This window comes from Rhamphochromis sp. 'chilingali' (genome assembly GCF_963969265.1).
Source record: "Rhamphochromis sp. 'chilingali' genome assembly, chromosome: 2".
Taxonomy (NCBI): domain Eukaryota; kingdom Metazoa; phylum Chordata; class Actinopteri; order Cichliformes; family Cichlidae; genus Rhamphochromis; species Rhamphochromis sp. 'chilingali'.
The window spans coordinates 59,509,463-59,532,754 of NC_137930.1; the positions used below are offsets into that span (position 1 = coordinate 59,509,463).

Below are 23,292 nucleotides of genomic sequence, written 5' to 3' on the forward strand. Positions count from 1 at the left end.
TGGCCCTGTGCTGGCCTAGAACAGTTTCAGCTCTGGACCCAGATGTCAGCCTAATGTGAACCTTAATCAAGCCATGTAATAACAACATGTGCCGGAACATAACAGTGCAAAAGTAACAAGATGAAACTCTGTTCAGGCAGTTAATGTACTGATTCTTATATAGCGCTTTTCTATTCTTCCGGATTACTTAAAGTGCTCTATACAACATGCCACATTTACCTATTTTCTCAAAACTGAGTGCTTCGTAACTACATTCACTCTCTTTCCATGCAGACTGGTGGACTCAGGAATCGAATCACTAACCTTCCGATCAGTAGGTGACCGGCTCTACCACCTGAGCTAGAACCACCCAGTGGTAAACATGAGTAAACCCTCACTAGTTTTTGGATAAAGTGTACACTCACAAACCTGTCAAACCTGTATTTGAAATGTTGGCTACCGTAGCAGTATAGTATTGCAACGTGGCATTTGGGTCTTCTAACTAAAATAGGAAAAATAGGAACATAAATAGTGCCATCATTGCCAGGCCTGGCCCACATCTGGTTGACATACATCCTGAAACGACACCAGTCAGTCAGAAGTGTCAGCTTGATGCCAGATCTGTGGAAGACCTGTTTTCTATGAGCCTGGGCCTCATACACCAAACCATAATCGGGCCAGATATGGCATGCCATCACATAAACAGTGCCATCTACGCCAGGCCTGGACCATATCTGGATGACATCCCACTTACCATGCCAGAAGTCAGCCAGCAGTGCCAGCTCGACACCAGATTCGGACCAGACCTGTCTGCTATGTGGGATGAGCGGGAGGAGGGAGGTATGGGGTCTTCACACACCCCTGTTCTCTATTAGGCATCAGGCGGAGGGGCTGGGATGCGGGGCCTCCCTGCTGCTGTGGAGCCGGGGGCGGTCTGCTTGCCTCCACCCAGGGAGACAGGGTAACATCTCCTGGGTCTAGGTGCAGTTTCCCCCTCTGGGGGCGAGGGTACCTGGACCTGGGGTATAGAGTATGTTTGGGGAGTATGATTGTGTGTACAATGTCCATTTGTGTCTGTCTTTACGTTGGGTGATTGCTGAGTATTTGTGTATATGTGCATGAGGGTGGGAATACACGTTTGTGTCTCTGTGTGCCTGTTTGTCTGTGTCTATATGTCAGGTCGGGTGTTAGACTCCACCTCTCTGGGAACATCTCAGGCCCTCCAAAGTATGGAGGCCTATCTCTCCTCACCACACTCCCTACCAGTGGCTGATGCCCTCAGGCGTCGGTGCGTTGGTGGTTCTTGGTGTCTGGTGCTGGGCGCTCAGGTATGTACTGGCTTACTCTTGGTGGCTGCTTGGCAGGGTCTGGCGCCCGTGGCTTGGTTGGGCCTCTTCCGGGGTGTGGGGGGCCCTCAGGCCTCTGGGCCTGCGGCTCAGTTCACTCTGGCACAGCTGGCTGCCGGCGGAGCCTACTGGCACACCACTGTAGCCCACTCTGGCTTCTGCTCCATGGCTGCTGGGTGTTCCTTCATCTAGGGCTCTCCTCAGCTCTTCCCAGGAGGGTGGCATGGATGCCCCTCTGGTGGTCCTTCTTGGGCTCTCGCAATCTGGGGCCTGTGAATGTCTGGGGCCTGGATCTCCTCCATGCCTGCTTCATGCCCTGTCCCCAGGGAGCCATAGCCCTGTCCACACCCTCTAGCAGATCGTTACATGGAGAAACCTTTTGTATACAGCCGTGCTCATCCACACAGGTGTGCACAACGGTGTTCACTCTTCAGAGACACAAACTACACCTTTCTTGGCTGCTACCTCAAAGCACATTGGGTGCTGTCGGTCCTGCATGCTGCACAACTTTCAATATTTAGTATTTACTGTTATTTACACTTAGCTAGATTAATGTGATGGTGTTGTGTTTATTATGTTGCTCTTTTTTTTGCTTGTTTTCTCTTTTTTTCCTCTAAAATAAAATAAAATACATAACAACAAAAACAAAGGTCGACTAAATGGTTTAATACGGCAAGGCCTTTTCTAAAATCTTAGCAATAAATGGCAATTTTGAGATTGGTCTGTAACTGCTAAGAAGAGAAGGGTCTAACTTGGTTTTTTATTTTTTTAAAGGGGGTGGATATCACATTTTTAAAATAATAACTTTACCAGACACCAGTGAACTGTTGATTAGGCGAGGAGAATAAAGATGCAGGTAAAATGTCAAGTCAACAGGAGGACGCTTTCATTGAGGTAAGATAAACGTGTGAAAAAGTTTCTAAAATAACAGGCTGAGCTGGAGTAGGAACTGACAATGAAGATACTGATGGGAATTTTTTTTTCTTACATTACTGATTTTTTTCTAGCAAGAAAGAGAGAAAATCTTTACTTCCCCTATGAAGAAAGGGGGCTGCAGGTGCAAGAGGAGTAATAATACCACTAATGGAGTCAAACAACACCTTTGGATTACCTCTGATCTTTGCAGGTGTGAAAAAATAGGCAGCCATCGCATCTCTTATTGCATTGTTAAAAGCTATCTAAAATGGAACGACAGGTATTATTAAAAAGATTAGTTATAAGGGGATAGATATAAATTAAAAGTATCAAAGAATTTCTCACATGTGGAGAAATTTAAGATACGAGAGCCAACCTTCCTTCAAACAGGAGACAGCGATGTGTGAAAAGACAACAGCCAGATAGGATAAGATAAGATAGGATAAGATAAATCTTTATTAGTCCCACACTTGGGAAATTTGTTGTGTTATTGCAGAAATTGGACAGTGCAATGTTAGAGCAGCAAAAAATAAGACAAACAATGGAATAGGATAAGCCTTAAAATAAAATTCAGCCTTAAACATTAAACATTGTTGATTTTAAGTTGAGGATATAATTCTGTATGAAACATTAATTAATGACCTCTCTCTTTTGCGTCACAATAATAACAGTAACAATAGTAACAGTAAAACCAAACAATTAGTGACTTCTGTGACCCAAACGCCTTTTGTCTTAGCTTACCTTTTTTGCAATTTACACTAGACTGTCCGTAGATAAAGAGTACACAGAGCAAATGTATCTTCAGCAGCACAAATGCTCCTTGTTTGTGCTCCATTGTCGTGAAGCAAGAGGGGGGGAAAAGCTGTGATCAAAATCCAAGCACCTCAGATCCAATACCAAAAATACCTTCAAGGCACTTCGATTGTTTTAAGGACAATAATGCCCAGTCCCTCTGAATAGCTTGTAACTTGTTGATTGTGAGGGCTGACTAAAGGCGGTTCCCTTAATCAGTGAACTGATGAATGTTTACAAAGTCAGGGGTGGGGCAACTCCAGAGAATGCTTATGGTTTCGGTGGTCTAGGTGTTGGTGATCTGTCATGTGGCGTTCTACAAAGTTCTAGATTAGGTGCTCTGTTTATCAGTACTTTTAAAATAATTTCTCGTGACTTGTATGTCCATCACATTCAACTTTACTTCTTTTTTAAACCTCACAAACTCATTAACTTATCCATTTTAAATGAATGCCTTAATGCAGTCAGTTGTTGGATGGCAAATACGTTTTTGCAGTGAAATCTTGACAAGACAAACAATTTAATTATTTCTCCTGCGCATTAGTGCCCAAAATAAACAGCAATTGGGATCTGTTTTATCCACTTTATACGCTTAAGTGTAAAATGCGGGGATAAATTTCATTCAGTCTCTAAGACTTGATCTTCACATGAAGTCTCTGGCCTGCTACTTGTCCACTTTCTCTTGTAGTGGGTTGTTTTGTTTTTTTTTAAAAAATTTTTATTTGCCTCTATAAAGCATTTGTGACTTCTCTTTTTCTTCCTTTTCCCACAATAGAAATAAAACTTACAACTTTACTATTACGTGAATATACAGCAAAAAATGATTCTATTATTAAATCACTGATTTATTAATACCTTAATTAAAGAAAATAAGGATATTCAATCATTCTCATTCTCTGCTGACATCCAGTGGCCATTTCCTGTCACAGCCGTACAGTTTAACACTATAATCAGGGAGGTCAAACTCATTTTACACTTGGAGCCACATTTATTTTATTTATTTATATAGCACTTTTAATTACAACAGTGGTGTTGACCAAAGTGCTGTACAAACATACAAATTACACAATAAAATAACACACAATAAAATAGCAATATCAATTAACATCAATGACAGATAGCTAATGACAAATAAATAAGTACATGACTCTCGTGCAGTATTAAAAGCCAGTGAGTAGAAATGTGTTTTAAGATAGGATTTAAAAAGGTTGAAGGTAGGAGCCTGTCTAATGTGGAGAGGCAAATCATTCCACAATTTAGGCACCACGACCGCAAATGCACTATCACCTCTAAGAATCAGCCTCGACCTTGGTGTGGCCAAGAGCAAAAGATCACCCGATGTAAGAGCTCTAGGGGGCATATAAGGCTGTGCACATACAGTGCACTTTAATCTTAAGTTGTCCAGGCCAGAAAAAAACCCTTTCTGTCAGTGTAAATAAGTTTAGCTCCACCTATAGTCCCTGTAATATCTCAATATAAGAAAAAAAAGTGCAATTTCAGCTGGATGTGTGTGTTCTACTACATGTTAAAGAAAGGCTGTTCTATTTAATGAAATAAATGTCAAAATGACTCTCTGGGCAAAATAAAATGTGTAAAATTATAGAAAAAGGTTTGGTAGCTCTTTGTCCCGACTATCGTGCCATTATAAAGCAAAAAATACTTTAGATGTCCTATTTTATTGATTGATTGATTTTTACTTTTTATTTATTTTACTGTGGACACATTGTAATCAACTGAAATTTCGTTTACAGAGAGTGGAAAACACAGGAACTTTTCTGTCATTTAATTGTTCATCTATTACTTGGTGTAATATTTGCTCCACAGTACTGAGGCACTACATGTATATGATGATGCCATTAACTAGAGAACAAAAGAGCATATCCAATATTTTGTCAGAGGCATATCTGCGTAACATTAGATAAACTTATTTTAATATTACAAACACTAATACTAATATCCAGAATTTGTCTCTTACACCTCGCATGTGCCGATCTGACTGGGGTCATTTGCTGGATGCAAACTGTCCCCCTGGGCCATACACTGCCTTTAGTCTACTCAAAAATAATTGATAATTGCAATAGAAAAAAAGAGTATGAACACATATATTTTAGATTAAACATATAGCTTTCACTACTGGGAGAAACAGCAGAGAAACAGCATCTGAAACAAATGTCATGTGAATTCACTTAACAGCACACACTGGGCAGCAGGTGGGCACTCCATCCACACACCCACGTCATACACCCAGTGGAGTCTGCAAACCAGCTTCAACCCCCCCCCATTAACACAAAAAGAGGGGAAAAGTTTTTTCTTCTGTGATTATATATTCCATTATTCTATTTACCTGTACCTATTGTACAGGTACAGTATTAAAAGCCCTAAATCTGGTGTAGAGAACTCCAGGCCTCCAGTTTTAGATATCACCCTGGGTCAACAGACCTAAATCAAATGATAAGTTCATTACCAGGCCTCTGAAGAACTTCAAGACATGTTGAGCAGGTAATTTAGCCATTTAAATCAGCTGTGTTGGATCAAGGACAAATCCACACCACAGCTCTTAAAATCGTGTCTTTATGCTTTTGAGTTTCAGTTGGCAATTTTTTAGTCAGGTGTTCCTGCTCTGAAACTCTGATCTGCTACTTGTCCACTTTGCCTTTCACTTATTATTACATAATGATATATAGTGCACATAGGATACAGATTAAACAGCCTTAAGCCTTTTTTTTCTCTGAGTCTGTCACCAAACACATTTCACATCAAATCATCCCAAAAGGTGTGTGTACACACTCCTTAATTTTATTGTTTGGGGGGTTCTGGGTATTTTTTGTTTTTTTGTTTTTTTGCATGGGTGTGCTGAGACAAGTGTCTAAAGATATGAGGTTTAATCTTCAGAAGTTGTCTTTTTATTTATTTACCTCTATAAAGCTGTTTTGAGTCAAAAACACAATAAAATAAACTTACTTACAATTTTACTATTGAGAGAAACACAATTGCACAATTATAAATGGTTTATCCTTCCCTTAATCACAGCAAGTATTTAAGTCTATTACAAGAAAAATACACTCATTCTGAAAAGAAGCAAATGTTTGGGTACTTTAGCTTTGAAAGTCAACTCTTTGACTTGCCTCCTATTTTAACCACATCTCTGCTGACATCCAGTGGCCATATTCAGTCATGGCTGATGAGATAAACACAATATAACCTTTTTTGATCCAATTTAAGTCTTTTGTTGATATTAAATGAATATTCTAACTTATTAAAACACACTAATACGATTGAAAGCTTCTAGGAACAATCATATGATATGAAAAATTATTGTGATATAGTGATATATAGTGCACATAAGATACAGATTAAACAGTCTTGAGCCGTTTTCCCCCCTTTGAGGCTGTCACTCAGGGCTGGACTGGCCATCTGTCATATGGGCCGCTCGTGATTTTTCGTTTTTATGGGCCGATGGGGTTTTATTTCTTTTCTTTTTTTTTATCGGTATAAGTGAATAGTGGTGGATTGGCCAGTTGGTCATGATCGACTCTGGACTGGACCAATTACAGCCGAGGGGTTCGAACTTTAAAGTTGAGGTGAAAAGGAATGCGATTTGTCCCGTACTACTTCAGCTAGAAAGTTGCTAATTCAATCATGAAACTGATTAATGATCAGCTGATCGGCTTTTCTCTCTGCGCCAGGAAGAGGAAACCGGCGGAGGTCACGCTAAAGAACAGCAGCACGTTTAAGCTTGATCAGCTGTTATTAGAACTTATTTAATATTAATTTCTAGTATCAGCTGATGTTTGCTGGAGCCACAGCTGTAAAGCTGCTGGTCATGATATCCGTTTGGATATGTGGTGAGAGGGAAACATGAAGATGAAACCAGGAGATGTCCTTACTGAATCATCAGAGCTGAACAGGTGATGGAGAAACAGGTTTACCTTTTAGGTGACATGAATGAGTTGAAGGGAAGTTATGAACTGTTTCTGAGAGACAAATAACACCAGGATCCTTTTTTTACGTAGCTGACGCTGGTAGCTGTGCAGGGGCGGGTCTAGCAATGTTTTGCCAGCGGGGCAGGTAGGGCATTAACAGGGAAAGGGGGGCACAAAGAAATACTTTTCTTCCTTATTCTTATTTAAAATGTCTAGCTTTTAATAAATAATTATCTGAATCTTACAACCAAAGTTTCTATCTGATGTAAAATGTATAGAAATCCATTATTGTATTCAGTAAATATTAAGTCTAGTATATACCCTAGTACGTTATAGTATTCTTTCCTTTGGGAAGGTACCATCTGTGCAGTCTGCAATTCTGTTGAAGAAAGATGATGAATATATTTAAATACTGGAGAAAAATAATAAATTTCTGTGCATTTGTTTTATACGTGCATTAAATTAAAATCTTGAGGCAGAGGGTGGGGGAGTGGTTCCCTATTTTTTTTTTCTTTTGCTTTTTTGCTGGGATTCTGGCAACCCTATTAGATAGTAGGGGTGCAACGATACTCGTATCGATATTGAACCGTACGATACAGTGCTTTCGGTTCGGTACGCATATGTATCGAACAATACAAAATTTGTAATTTATTTTATCAACTTTCCTTCTGACGATGCTGTCTGTGTTGAGCGCTCAGTAAATCTGCGTTCGACTACTCAGCCTAGGCTGCACTGTCGAGCGCAGATCCACTGAGCGCTCAACACAGACAGCATCATCAGAAGGACGAGCGCAGGGCAAGCTAGCGAGACAGAAGTTAAGCTCTCCTTGCAACATGGCAAATTGAACCTTCCCCACCCTCATTCAGATGTGGCGTTTGGAATTATTTTGGTTTTCATGTGACATATGACCCTGAAGGTAAGCGCGTCATGGACTAAAGTAAAACAGTATGTTGGATGTGCCACGTAATGCTCAATTACATGGGTGGGAACTAGTGTGTTAGCGAGCAGTTAGCTCGTTAACGTGTTAGCCGTCTAGCCCCACGCAGGGGTAGCTCGATAACGGAGCACTAGTGGGAACACAACGAATATGACTGCACATTTACGCCGACATCATCCTAGTGCAAAGACAAGTGGAAGCAGACAAAAACAACAAGCATGCATGTTACAAACTTTACCCGAGTCATTTAGACAGCCGTTAGCACATGATTCTCCTTATGGGGACCTGATATGTTTAATATTGTGGCGAGCTCAGACAAGGAGGAGAGGGAGGTGTCGTTTGGTCTTGCTTACCGTGAGCTAGCCAGGGAGCACAGCCGTTTATTGACATCTGCAGAAGAACACTGCCGCTAGCTAACTCCTCAGCGCAGCAACCGCACAGCAACAACAACACACAGAGCGCCCTCTGACCCCGGAAGGACACACCGTCGCAGCGAGAAGGCGTCACCCGTCACTATGGCAACATAAACAAAACATAACTGTACAAACAGAACCCCGAACAGCCCTGACCCGCTACATAGCCCCCGCCTAAGGGGTCAGTCGTTCCCGACGACCCCATTGCCCCACACAAAGTCCTGCAAATGTCCAGGTGCCTTCTTTTGGCGCACCGCCGGTCACGACAGGCGGGGGAAAAGTCACTCGGGTCAGAACATGGGGTGCCACCATCATCCCACTTCTGACACCAATGTGGCGAGCTCAGACAACGAGGAGACGGAGGTGTTGTTTGGTCTTGCTTCCCGTGAGCTAGCCAGGGAGCACAGCCGTTTATTGACATCTGCAGAAGAACACTGCCGCTAGCTAACTGCTCAGCGCGGCAACCGCACAGCCACAACAACAACACACAGGGCGCCCTCTGACCCCGGAAGGACACACCGTCGCAGCGAGAGGGCGTCACCCGTCACTATGGCAACATAAACAAAACATAACTGTACAAACAGAACCCCGAACAGTCCTGACCCGCTACAATATGCTGCTGAGAATATAGCCCAGAAGAAGCGTATAGTATAGCTTTTATTTTGGAAAGAGCCATTTCTCTGTAATAAACTCTCTTTTCCAAAGATGAGTGACTCCTCAATCAGATACAGGTGTTACCGCGCCAGATCCGCGGCCCCGAACCGTAGTAAGGAAACCTCTGGCAGTTACTTGAAGGTTCCGTAACTGACTCGTAGCCGGCAACAGCTTACTATACAGGTCAACTCCGCTAGCAAAAAGATCGAAGGAGGCGTAGGAAACTGCTTCACCGAACTTTATTTCTTCTCTAAGGCACGAACACAGCGTACAGTGGGCTGAAACAGTTTACTCACAGCGAGCATCGCCGACACAACTCTGGCTGTCGAGGGAGTTATTATATTCCTTTTATTTATTTTCTTTCCGTCTCTTCTGTAGCTAACCGTTACTTTTTCCCCTTCTCCGCTCTCTCTCTTCACTCACACACACACACACACACACACACACACACACACACACACACACACACACACACACACACACACACACACACACACACACACACACACCAGGCAGTCCCGCTACACACATCCCGAATACATTTCCCATCAGGCTTCATCCTTAAAGGGCCATGCCTGTAACACAGGGCTTGCAAAATCGGGCTAGCGATTTTTCCAGTCGGGCTACCAAAATCTATCTCTGCCCTGCCCGTCGGGCTATTGTAGGAAGGAAAGATATATGTCAATGCTTTTGCATTCTTTCGGAAATGTAGCTGGGTAATTATGTCATTGGCATCGGTGAGCCACTGTCAATATGTGACATATTGAAATCGCGTTTGAATTTGCGCTTGTTTTTTGCTTTCACTTTGCAAATATCCAGGTGCCTTCTTTTGGCGCACCGCCGGTCACGACAGGCGGGGGAAAAGTCACTCGGATCAGAACATGGGGTGCCACCATCATCCCACTTCTGACACCAATGTGGCGAGCTCAGACAACGAGGAGACGGAGGTGTTGTTTGGTCTTGCTTCCCGTGAGCTAGCCAGGGAGCACAGCCGTTTATTGACATCTGCAGAAGAACACTGCCGCTAGCTAACTGCTCAGCGCGGCAACCGCACAGCAACAACAACAACAACACAAATAATGACTATAAAGTATTTGCTCTAATTATAGCTAACAGACTTAAGATGGTTCTTGACTCTGTTATTGATGAAACACAATCTGGCTTTATGCCCAAAAGACACATAACTAACAATATCAGATTGGTTTTAGATGTTCTGGATTATTCTGACCTCATAGATTGCAATGGTTTCATATTATTTTTAGACTTCTACAAGGCCTTCGATACGGTGGAGCATGAATTTATATTTCAAGCTCTGGATAAGTATGGTTTTGGCTCTTACTTCTCTACAGCGATTAAAACATTATACCATAACAGTAACAGCAGTATTAAATTAACAAACGGTACTTCACCCAGATTTAACATACAAAGAGGGATAAGACAAGGCTGTCCCATTTCTCCATACCTGTTTTTGTTAATTGCCCAACTATTGTCTAACCATATGAAATCAAGCAATGTAAAAGGTATATCGCTAATTGGCAAAGATTTACTCATAACACAGTTAGCGGATGACACTACATTATTCCTAAAAGATGAACATCAAATCTCTATTGCTATTGACTTAATCTCTATATTTTCCAAAGCTTCTGGATTATACTTGAATATTCCTAAATGTGAACTTATGGCGATAAAAGACTGCTCGAAAACAGCTTTGTGTAACATTCCACTTAAACAAGAAGTTCGTTATTTAGGTGTCATAATAACCAAGAACCAGGAAAGTAGAATAACTCAAAATTTTTATCCTATTCTAGAGAAACTCAAACACAGATTTAATCAGTGGCTCTTAAGAGATTTGTCGTTAAAAGGCAGAGTATTAATAACTAAAGCAGAAGGCATCTCTCGTCTTACATACGCTGCATTGGCATTGCACCTTGATAAAAAGCTTATAAAAGAGGTTGATAAGTTAATTTTCAACTTTATCTGGAAAAATAGGACACACTACATTAAAAAAACAGTTCTTATGAACTCCTATGTCAACGGAGGACTTAATGTGTTAGATTTTAACACTTTAAATGACACATTCAAAATAAATTGGTTGAAGAATCTAATTACTAATCCTACTTCCATTTGGAATGCTATACCTGTGTTCATGTTTTCTAAGTTAGGTGGCACTGAATTTTTCCTTACTTGTAATTTTGATATTGATAAAATCCCGTTAAAGATCTCTGCTTTTCATCGTCAAGCTTTTTTAGCTTGGACCCTTATTTACAAGCATAACTTTAGTCCACACAGTTATTATATCTGGAATAATAAGGATGTTTTATTTAAAAGAAAATCTCTCTTCTTAGATAGTTGGTTTAGGAATGACATTGTTTTAGTCAACCAATTATTTGACTCAAATGGTATGCTTTTCTCCTATGAAGAATTTTGTTTACACTTCAATTTAGCTATAAATCGTCATGATTATACCAAAGTATTTGGCTCAATACCATCAGGGGTTTGTATGCTGTTTAAGAATCAACCTAATATCACTTCATTCCACAGGCCGTTGACATCTCCCATACAAACTTTTGTTGGCAAGATTTGCTTTTCTAAGCAATCTAAAAACAACAATAAATCGATTAGAGCTTTATTTCAGAGTACCATAACCACGCTACCATATGTTATTTTTTTCTGGAACCGGCTGTCAGATGGTATTATGTGGAACGAAGTTTGGAAACTCCCTAATCAGTTTTTAATTACCAACAAAATTAAAGATATTTCTTATAAATTAATACACAGAATTTATCCGTCTAAAGATTATCTTCAAAGCAAATTCAAATTAGACATTGATACAAGCTGTAGCTTTTGTAAAACTTCCAAGGAATCTACTACACATCTTTTTTGGTTTTGTAACCTTGTACAAGATTTTTGGCAGAGCTTATGTGTTTTTATTTCAGAAAATATATTTAAAGGATTTGTACTGTTTTGGAAATATGTTTTGTTTGGTCTGCACAAAAATCAAAAACAATTCAATTTTGATAACAGATATATGATTAACTTGTTACTTTTAATGGCTAAATTTCATATTCACAAGTCCAAATATTTAGGAAGACATCCCTCTTTCTATGTATTCTCCTTTGAACTTGTACAGTATCTTAACTCTATTAATAACTCCACTAACCCAAAAGCTATAAAAACTATTGGTGTTTGTGAAAAAATCAAGATCTTTCAATCACTTTGTTCTTTGGCTTGATTAGTTACTTTCCCCCTAGCATGTTTCTATTGTTGTTTTTGAATGCTGTTCTTGTATTTGTTTATCTATGCATACAATTCTTCTGTAAGTACATCACCATTATTGTAATACTGCTTAATTCCATTTTGTATTGTACTGATGTTTAAATAAAGATTTTGGAAAAAAAAAAAAAAAAAACAAAAAAAAAAAACAACAACAACAACACACAGGGCGCCCTCTGACCCCGGAAGGACACACCGTCGCAGCAAGAGGGCGTCACCCGTCACTATGGCAACATAAACAAAACATAACTGTACAAACAGAACCCCGAACAGCCCTGACCCGCTACAATATGCTGCTGAGAATATAGCCCAGAAGAAGCGTATAGTATAGCTTTTATTTTGGAAAGAGCCATTTCTCTGTAATAAACTCTCTTTTCCAAAGATGAGTGATTCCTCAATCAGATATATTTATTTTTTTAATTATTTTTGTTTCAGCAACATTAAATTTAAAAACTGTACTTTTGAGTTAAAATATATATTTATAATTTTAATAAATGACAAATTAAAAAGGCATGAACATTTTTTTTGTATCGAAAAAATATCGAACCGTGACACCAAAGTATCGAACCGAACCGAACCGTGAATTTTGTGTATCGTTGCACCCCTATTAGATAGGTATATGTAATTATTATTATGTTGTTATATGTTTTTTCTAAGTACTGTTTAGAATACCAGAATAGGGAGGATGGTGTAGGTTTAAGTTTATTATAAAGGCTTTATGGCTTTTCCTAAAATACCATGGTGGGCCAGTCACTAGTCAAAATGCCCGGGCTGATTTTTTGTCCCAGTCCAGATCCCAAAAGGTATGTGTACACACTCCTTAATTTTATTGTTTTGGGAGGTTCTGTTTTTCTGTTTGTTTGTTTTTGCATGGGTGTGCTGAGATAAGTGTGTAAAGACATGTGGGTTAATCTCCAGAAGATGAACAGCTAATCCCTTGTCAGGGTCTATTAGTTGTCACACATTAATTGCTAATTGAACAAATCCAGCAGGGACGAGCTGTATTGCCAAAGAAAATGTTTAGAATCATTTAAAAATTTCTTAACTATCTCACAGCCTGAAATTTAAATCTATGTATGACCATCCTAGACCTAATGTACTAAACAAAATGATGTTCTTGTTATGCGCTGTAATACTGACAGCTGAGTTTGCCAGACACAATGTCTATAAAGGTGAAGAGTCTCAGAGTATCATACAAATCTCTTGAATTCACTTGGTACCCCAGTCTCTGACCTCATTGTCAGGTTCCTGTCATCTCTAATCTCTTTGGCGTTTTCCTCTTTGGCCAGGTAAGCCACGCCCTCAGCCTTTAGCCTCTGAGCTGGCATTTATCCCCGGACACACATAAGCTGCTGTCTGCTTTTTAATGTATGTGGGGAGGGTGGTGTCAATGTGTGTGTATGTGTGTGTTTTACCTGTTGCTGTCACTTATTTTTATTTTTGAAAGCGTCACTCTGTCTTTCTTAACCATGTTTGGTGGATTTTTGGGGTTTTGAGACTCAGACATGCCACGTCCATCAGAAGTCAGGAGGATATGCAGACTGACCAACTAGCTTCAGCGGATTTGACAACAACAGGTCAGTCAGCCGAAGTTTATCAAACAGTGTGGATGGCAGATCAATCTTGATCTATAAAACAAACTGTTCAGATGAGTGTGTAAAGGCAGGCTTCTGTGTGTTTATTTTACTTCATATAAATGGTAAAGTTGTTATTTCAGTGGGATGTGCTCACAGATCCAAACAGTTACTCAAGAGCATCGCAGACCCACAGTTAAACTATTTGGTGGTATAGTAAACAAGGTCAAGGTAGAGATGCTGCTAAAAAAAAATTTTTTTAAAATCCAGCGATTCCTTAAGTCTGATTAAAAAAAAATTTGGGAGTTGTTAGTATTTCTGATATAAGACAATGTAATGAGAACACTGATGAATAGTAAAAAAAATCTTTAGAAATCCCTGATACAGGAGGCATGTGAGTATTACCAGCACTGACAGAGTAGAGTTAAGATTACATGTCTGCAGATGAACTGGGAATAAAAGTAAGGAAAGCATGTTAGAGAAACATGTAGCTAACTATTACTATTACTATTACTAGTCTGCTCTTTCTGATTGAAGAAACCCCAACTGAAACCCAATTTAAATTTATTAAACTGGATTTATAAGGCAGAGTTGAGTGTATTTGTGTTTGGGTATCATGTCACACTCTTAACCTAAAGAGAATAACTGAATGTGACACACTAATAACAATGACTATGTTTAGTTACTTGTTTTTTGCTCTTTCTCTGCCTTGACTCAGGCAGAACTGGCTCCTGAGTCCTAACCCAGGAATGGCCCTCACTGGACCAACTGCCAGGGCTCCAGTCTGCTTGCTGCTGGTTCTCTTGTATCTTCGCACAGTCACAGGTGCAACCACCTCACAGTCAAGCCAAAAGCTTAAGTTATAGGTCACACTTAATGAAGCTTTAACCCCCTGTCTATGTGTTCAAGTGTGTGTTTGTGTTTGGCACAGGAATGTCAGGCTGGGGTGGATGTTTGGACGGCCAGAATGTATCTGCAGCAATCAAAGAAAACACAGTTTGGGGAGAGATTGTTGCTGAGTTAATGGCTGACACCACAATGGAGGGAGTGCAGTGGAGCCTAATTGGAAAGGATGCACATTGGTTTTTCTTGGATGGAAGCAACATCCGGCTCAACACGTCAGCTGACCGGGTGCTTGACAGAGAGGTAATGGCACTGATAACTGAGCTGTCTACAAGGCAGAAATATTTAGATGTGTAATATACTTTTTGTAGTGGCCTTGAGCCACACTAAGGAAACTGTATTTGGAACAAACACATGTTGAACCTCACTATCTCCTTCTTGGCCCAAACCCAACCTCTCTTACTGTCATCCTCTTACATCATGGCAACTGTTAATGGGTCAGCTAGATTATCTCTCTCTCACACCAAGAAAGTCTTTCAATGTGCTGATCACTCATTTAAAACAAAAAAAATGAGATAAACAACTTCAGAAGGAAGAAGCTATAATATTTATAATACATATAACCCCAACAATCCTGAACTTAATAAACAGAAAGAAATGGGTTGATCTGTGAACAAATGACATGATAGCATCACACAGTTGCTGCAGATTTGTTGATTGTTGTACATCTATGATATGATATGAATCTATCTATGATATGAATCTCCTGTCACACTAAATCCCAAATGTTCTCTGTTGGATAGAGATCTGTTAGCTGTGGAGGCCATTTGAGTGCAGTGAATGCACTTTCATATTCAAAAAACTACATGATTTTAGCTTTGTGACATGGTGCATTATCCCGCTGGAATCAGCCAACAAAAAATGGGTCTGCTGTGGTCATAAAGGGATGGAGTTGGTCAGCAACAATACTCAGGTAGACTGTGATATTTAAACAATGATCTGTTGAAACCGAGGAGACCATATTGTGCCAAGAAAATACCCCCCACACCATCACATCACCATCACTAGCATAAATTACTGGATCCATGGTTTCATGTTGTTTTATATCAAATTCTGAATGTCACAGCAGAAATTGATAATCATCAGATCAGGCAACGTTTTTCCAATTTTCTGTTGTCCAATTTGTTAAAACTGTGCAAACTGTAGTCTCAGCTGACAGATATAGGTGTAGTCTGCTGCTGTAACCATCTGCTTCAAAATCCAGCATGGTCTGCCCATTCTCCTGTGACCTCTGGCATTAATAAGGGATTTTATTTTCTTCTTTTTTATTGTTGACGCCAGACCAGCCCATCTGGCACAGACAACCATGCTGTGTTCAAAATCAATTAAATCACCTTTCTTCCCCATTCTGATGTGATTGGCTGATTAGTTTGTATTTACAGGCAGCACCTAACAAAGTAGTCAATGCATAAATCTCCACATATCTATGTGTTTATTTTAAATATGCAATTGCTGCAGTGAAAGAAATGTTATAATTTCATACTTTATAGCATTAAGTTATCCAAATGCAGGCCAAATCTAAGTTATATATTATATAAATCATTATAGAATGGAAAGACTCTTTACATATTTAATAATCAACTCAAAAACTCAACACAAATCAGCTTAAAAACTATGATTACAACAAGTCTATTCTTTTAAATTGATTTAAAATCCCTTTATACAAATTAATGTTTCATGTTATTAGACAGGTATTGAGTGCTCACATGACTCTTATGTCCTGTTTACTGAATAAAGAGAAATGGCCTAAATTAAGATTTGAAAAATAACCCTGAACATCAACAGAAGTACTAACCAGGCCCAACCCTGCTTAGCTTCTCTATAAGTGTCTTTGATGGACTCTGGTTACAAAGTTTCTGATTTGGAAAGGGACTCCATTTGAAATGTGTGGTTTTGACAGCTATGTTTAACAATGTTATCATATCACTGAATGAAAAGCTCTGCCTGTCGCCTCTTGTTTTACATCTTTTAGGCACTGGGACCCATCCTAATAGCTGAATTGACATGTCATGAGGACGGCATCCTTCTGGTACACTGTCTTCCATCATTTTACTCATAATTCCTCTTTGTATCATTCCAGATTCAAAGCTGAATATATGTGTATCTTTTTGCTGTTATTTTAGAGTGTTTACAGCGTCCTGGTGAAGATTCTTAATGAGAATGATAATTCACCTGTGTTTCCAGAAAACACAGTCCAGACTCTTATTATCAGTGAGGTATAGGGCTTTCAAAAATACCCGCACGCAAATCTCTGCATGTGTATATTACAATAAAAATTCCACTCCTGCTGCCTCAAGTGCTTCTCTGTCTGTCTGTGTTTTCAAGCTGACTGCAGTGAATACTGTGGTATTTACTGTCCAGGCCACAGATGCCGATAATGACAACATCATTTACTCAATTGACCAGGCATCTGTAAGTTGTATTTTTCTAACTTTTAAATAAAAATTGGAAACATAAACAAACAATTTATCATTGTTTATGTATTTGTGTGTATTCCACAGCCTGATGCTGAATATTTCAAAATTGATCTACCAAACAGTGGAGAGGTGGTGCTGGCCAAGCCTCTAGACTATGAGACCAAAACTGTGCTTACTGTCACCATCTATGCCTCAGTATGTACATTTATTTAATTTATATTTCTTTGATTCTAATCACGTGAGTAATTGTGCAAATATATACATATGTTGCTAGATTTTTTTTTATCCCAAAAAATAAAATAAAAATACAATCAAGATTTGATTCACTGGTTCTCCTGATTGTAAGACTGTAAGAAAAGCTTCACTGTATTTCATGCTTCATGACCAGTGTAATATATTTGACTTGTCTTTATTTCAGGAAATGAACACTGCTGAGCACTACAATATCAGCACCAGTACCACCATCACTGTCCAAGATGGAGATGACCAATACCCACAGTTCATGCCCTGCACGTGGCTTTTCCAGGAGTCTAATCAAATCTGCACCAGCCCTGTGTACACGGTCAACGTCACTGAGGGGGAAGAGGTCAGGTGCTAAACCCTCCCTCACAGATGGCACACACATGTCATCAGAGCAACACAGTGCGTGGCTATCAGTCGCTCAGAGTTTGGTAAACTTAAAGCTGACAAAGTCCAAAATGTTAGTTTTAGCAGATCAAAACACCCAAGATAATGCTCTGAGCTTTATTTTCTTAAAAAACAAAATAAAGGATATTAAATTTAAAAAATGATGAATTTCCTTTATTTTTTTATTTAGATTCTATCAAAAAATTTTATGTTATCTGGCATTTTTGTAATTCCCTGTCACAGTTCAAACAAGACTCAGATCCAGTGGCTTGGTTACTACTTTATTAGAGCTGATTTGAACAAATATGTATAATATTGCAGGACATTTTGTTGGACTTTTCTCCTGGTCCCATTCATGCAGTGGATGGAGACAGAGGACTCAACTCTTCACTGAGTTACACCATCCTGTCAGGTAAGATAACCAGCAACACAAATCAGTATTTAAAAATGTTCTGTGTTTGTATCTATAACTGGGTTTTTCTGGGTTGCAGGAGATGATGATGAACATTTCACGATGGACAGGCTGACAGGTGAGACGAGGCTCACTCGAGGGGTGAGAGACAGGCTCATAACTCCACTGCTGTGTCTTCAGGTCATGGTAAGGCTCAAACACACTGTAAGTGGCAGGTTTAAAATGTATGACGTCTTCTTCAGTACCAATCTCATTACTGTGGCTTTTTGTCTCTATGTCATTCACCCAGGCATATCAGGATAACGACCCCAGGAAGTATTCTGTTGCTACAGTGTTGGTCCGAGTTCTGGCAGCGAACCAGTTTTCTCCAGAGTTTGACAAGCCTGAATATCGTGGCTTTGTAGTAGCAGGAAAAAGTCCAGCCTCTCTGGTCGATACTTACGGTAGCAAAGCACTAGTGCTACATGTACACGACCAAGATTTTAACCAAGTATGCACTGTGACATGCACAGATACAACCATGCTGCCGATGGTCAGTGCAGTCTGTAATGCGTCACCTTTTTTCTCCACAAACTCACAGGGTTTCAATCCAATGATCTACTTCACGTTCAATCCCACATCCAATCACACAGACATCTATCAAGTCACACAGGAGGGTCTCCTGATAGCCAAGACCAGCGAACTCAAACCAGAACAGGAATATGTTCTGGAGGTGAGCCTCGAAACTGTACAGGCTACAAACCTTATGTTGTGTTACTTACATTTAGCACTTTTTAAACAACCGTTTGAATTGAATCATACATTACAGAGAATTTAAATAAAGTAGTATAAAATAGTTCATATATATTCAATAACATTGTCTTTCTATACTAAAATTGTAGAAACACAGTAAGAACTGGTGGGGGGAAATGTAACCAATATGTAACAATGTAAAATCGATTGGCTAAAATATTACAACCAGTGTCTCCCTGTAGTTACTAATAACATAGGCGAGTTTATATTAGGTCTATGTGAATCATGTTTTCTGTGCTCCACTTGCCCTCTGTCTTCCACGAAAGTCTCATAAAAGATGCATGTAAATAAGATAATGATGCCATTAAAATACTTTGCAGGTTATGGCTGTAGATCAGGAATCAGGTGATGCCACGTTTGCTACCGTAGTTGTGGAGGTGTTACCTGAAGGGCAACCAAGTAAGGTGACCCATCTGCACACTTGTATACACTGCTGATTGCTAATAATCCTGCAGACTAAAACAGCCTCTTCATGTTTTACTTTGTTTGCCCCAGTCCCCTATGGTCCACTGCGAGGTGATCACGTGATCGGCTGCACAGTGGGTAAAGCGTTGTTTCTGAGCATGGTGTTTATGACTGCACTTGGATGTGTCCTGTCTATACTGATGTGGCTGAAGAAGAAACAGAAGGGAAAGAGAGGCCCATTGGAGAGAGGCTGTGTAGCACAAGGCAAACATCCCAATGTCGTAAGATAATTTATGACTAAAATATTTACTAAAATTAAAATTAACATTTTTTATTTGTCTGAATGTGATCCAAAATATTCTGCCATTTACTCCCACAGAGCTTACGATGGTTCCAGCTGGTGAGTGGTCTCTTGTTTGTTTGTTTGTTTTGTTTTAGAGTTATCTGTATCCTCACCATATTTTTTTCCTGTAGTAAAAACTGCTTGTCCTTTTAATGTTACCTTTATAGCATATTTATCTTCTATCCAAAACCAACTAAGGGATTTAATTACAGTTTTACATCTGAACTCTTCTAATTCTGCTAAAAGTAAATGATCAGGTTTTACAAAACTGAATGAATAATAAAATTCATGTAAATACAAGATACAACTTCCTCACTAGTTCCAAAATTTCCAAACCCATCTCATGGCCTTCATCTGCAGATTTAACTCAAACTTCCTATTACAGAATAACACGCACAAAAGGTGTGGTCAAGAAATGTCACATGGACCCTGCTTGTCGAATCTACTATTTCTAATGTTAAAGTTTATACAGTATTTGAATATTCAGAGTACTTTATAAGTCTGTGAGACTCGAGGGCAATCTGCATATTCAAATAATCTTGCTCAGGATGATTTGCTTGCACCGTCTTTGTATCTCTGTGCAAAAAGTAGCTTTATTCCTCTGTGTGTTGATCTGATGAATGTAATCACTCCTCAGATGAGTCATCATAATACTATGCCACAAACGGAGGAAGTACCCTACAGCAGTGAAGAATATGGAACTTACAATCCTTCCTTCAGCTTTACTGAAAACCCAGGAATCTACATCCAACAAGGATGTACCCCCTGTCAAGAACCGACCCCACCCACAGATACAGCTGTACCTGACACCAGCTCCATCCCCACTGAAACTGTAACCTTTGACAATAATGTTTCTACACCAACCAACATATCTTGCATTTCGCCCACTTTTACAGCCCCTGCAAATGTGAGCCCAACAGATAAAACTCTGGGTGCTGCTCCACCCAACGAAACCCCTGGTATCCCACCAGAATCAAACCCGGAGTCTATTGAGGAACAATCTAACATCAGCCCAAGCCCTGAAACCGATGACGCTGATACAACTCCACCTGTAACATGCCCGGATATGCAAACAGGCTCCAATGATGATCTTGTTGACCCAACAACTAGCCCCTCCTCTCAATCCAGTATTCCATTCAGTCGTACCCGAATCGCTTCAGCAGAAATTGACAAACCCTTTCGTAAATCTCGCGTGAAGACGCCCTCATATTCGCCTTTATTGTCCACATCCATCCCCAGGCAGACAAGCACACCCCCACCCACCCCAGAGGATGTCCCTTTAAAGGCCACATTGGTACATATAGATACCTCTCCCACTGAGACGCCACCAGAAACACCAGAGCGAACGGCGGTAGCTCTGAGCACAGAGGTGTACCAACCCTCTACGTCACTGGATGAAATAGAATCAGAGCGTCTCGACGGGACAGCAGACAGTAGCAGTCATCCTGAGGAAAGAAGGGCATCGACAAACTCGATAAACACCCAAGATGACCGCAGGGTGGGGGAGGATGATGATGGTTTTCTGGGAGATGAAGATGCAGACAAGAACAGTGAGGGTGAGTTGGAGTCAGACGAAGAAGAGCTGCTGAGAGTGATGGCTCGTTGTAATCCCATTTTTATCACATTTAGTAAGTGATGTCACTATGATATCGCAGGCGGGTGACAGAAGATGGCGCAGGTAAGACGAAGATGGAGAAATCATGGAGAAACAAAGAAGCACTAAAGGCTGGCTCTGCTGTTCTGAAGGCATAAATGAAGACTGGGTGTATACACAGTGCACTTGAAGGGCCACATCAAAAAAAGGCCTGCATGTGTTTGCACTAATAAGCTACAACATTAAAACCAAAGTGCAATGTTCTCCTTGGAAATCTTGAGTCCTGTTGCTTTGATGGTGCCACTCACCCAAATAGTTGCATAGCTGCAGATTAAGGAAACCTATCCAGTGAGATGGCACTCCCCGGCAGCATGGCCTCCTTAAGCAGAATGATGCTCACAGAGGCTCCCACAAACATGACAAAGAGGCTAAGTTAATGACTTGGACTCTTCACATACTAATCTTACTGAACATCCGTGACGTACTGAAGACCTGGAGTCAATTTTTCTGAATAATGTTTCAGTAACACAAGAGGAACCTCCATGATATTTTGACACATGGTTTGAAAGTTGTAGCTTATTAGTCTATATGTAAAACAACATGTAACGTGTAACATGTAGCATGAAATACACCATGCTGATCCATTCATAACACATACAGTAGTCATAGTCTAAATAAGATAATAAGGATACCATGAAAATGCAATACAAATAAATAACACACTGTTTTAAAACAAATGTAAGCATAAATTGAGATTTTGTTGTCCAAACATTTCACACTAACCAAATATACGAGTTTATCCTGAATATGATGAAATATGTGAAATATACTTCAAAAAGATAAATATACACAAATCTCAGTGAAAAGTGCTGCTAAAATTCCATCCAGACTGAATATGGGGGGTCGGTGGTGTTGCTGTGGGTGTACTAGTCACAAGCAAAACACTTGCTGTAATATCAGAGGACTATGTAAGGCTAACATTTAAATCCACAGGGATAAATGCAGCTCCAGTTTATGTACATGTTGTAACAAAGAGCACAACACATACTTGATAATGATCGTTTATCAGTAATCAGAATGTTCAAAGGGATAATCACAGCAAATGTCTGATTTTCTGGTCACATTCCAGTCAGTGACGTCTTTTTGCAGCTGTTAAAACCCCAGCAGCTGCCATCACATGACACAAGTACAAAATCTACATTTAAAGTCACAGTGCAAAGCACAGCCACATTTGAAAAGCCACTTACCTGTGCATCTAAGGTTCCACAGCGTTATGAATTTTGATGAGAAGAGATTTACACTTATGAATGTACTTACTTACAGCATAAAATTAGTATAAAATATGTGTACATTCATCACGGAACATCAGTTTGAAATCAAAGAGAACAGCGGAGCACATGTTACAACAGGCATGGACACATCTGAAGTTTTAATCTCTCAGTATTTCAAACACTCAGCGCCATCAGTACCCAATCTGTTCATCTACTCTTAAAGGCTCCATTCTGATGGACCTTTTCAGATCTATGTCAACATACACTGCATGTCAGTGGGAAAAAAGCCAAGGAACTTCTGTAGATCTTTATCAAGCTACAGAACCGGAGAAACTATTTCCTGGTAGGAAAATGGCTTCATAAACTGTGATGTGGGGGGGGGAAAAGAAAGAAAAAAAAATTCTACAACCACAGGGACTGTTCCTACAGTTAGCTATACTGAATGCTCTTTTAATTTAATTACAGAAGCTACTCGAGCACAGGAAGCAAGCTTTGAATTTTCCAAACAGTATTTTAAGGACTTACTTGCTTTTTCTGATTTGACAGGACAAAACTGAACTCATTAGAAAGAACTGCAAGCACAGCATCAGGCAAACACTCATAAACTGGTTGATGCAATCTCTACAGTGAAAAACGCTGGTGGCAGCCTCATGCTATTGGGCTACTTCAGAAATAAAGGCAGGTCAGAATTGGCCATAGTTTAACTTTCAGCATAGCGTGTC

General features: G+C 39.9%; 2 protein-coding genes across 2 annotated transcripts in view; one reads left to right on the top strand and one right to left on the bottom strand.

The window, feature by feature from the left end:
• The window catches only part of LOC308384691 (uncharacterized protein), a gene marked incomplete at its 3' end in the record, with an annotated part of 24,114 nt that extends 14,403 nt beyond the window's left edge, over positions 1–9,711 (bottom strand). The window contains exon 1 of the mRNA XM_080863262.1: positions 8,246–9,711. Within this exon, the coding sequence (XP_080719388.1) occupies positions 8,246–8,282 (37 nt within the window). The 5' untranslated portion in view covers positions 8,283–9,711. The remainder of the gene's footprint in view (positions 1–8,245) is intronic.
• On the top strand, positions 7,533–21,979 carry LOC308384386 (uncharacterized protein). Its single transcript, XM_080862903.1, has 17 exons — positions 7,533–7,871; positions 13,730–13,809; positions 14,525–14,631; positions 14,738–14,952; positions 16,682–16,738; positions 16,833–16,925; positions 17,035–17,121; positions 17,211–17,321; positions 17,545–17,712; positions 18,075–18,165; positions 18,245–18,351; positions 18,455–18,655; positions 18,746–18,877; positions 19,278–19,356; positions 19,453–19,643; positions 19,742–19,762; positions 20,343–21,979. Exons 3-17 carry the CDS (start codon positions 14,556–14,558, stop codon positions 21,339–21,341), a joined length of 2,628 nt encoding a protein of 875 aa, XP_080719029.1. The 5' UTR covers positions 7,533–7,871; positions 13,730–13,809; positions 14,525–14,555; the 3' UTR covers positions 21,342–21,979.
• The last annotated feature ends 1,313 nt before the right edge of the window (positions 21,980–23,292 follow it).

Bases quoted from the DNA above. Each gene is read 5' to 3' on its own strand.
- LOC308384386 (XM_080862903.1), top strand. From the start codon at position 14,556: ATGGCCCTCACTGGACCAACTGCCAGGGCTCCAGTCTGCTTGCTGCTG. The intron at 14,953-16,681 runs GTAATGGCACTG...TACATCTTTTAG, and splicing joins ACCGGGTGCTTGACAGAGAG to GCACTGGGACCCATCCTAAT. The intron at 18,656-18,745 runs GTATGCACTGTG...ACAAACTCACAG, and splicing joins ACGACCAAGATTTTAACCAA to GGTTTCAATCCAATGATCTA.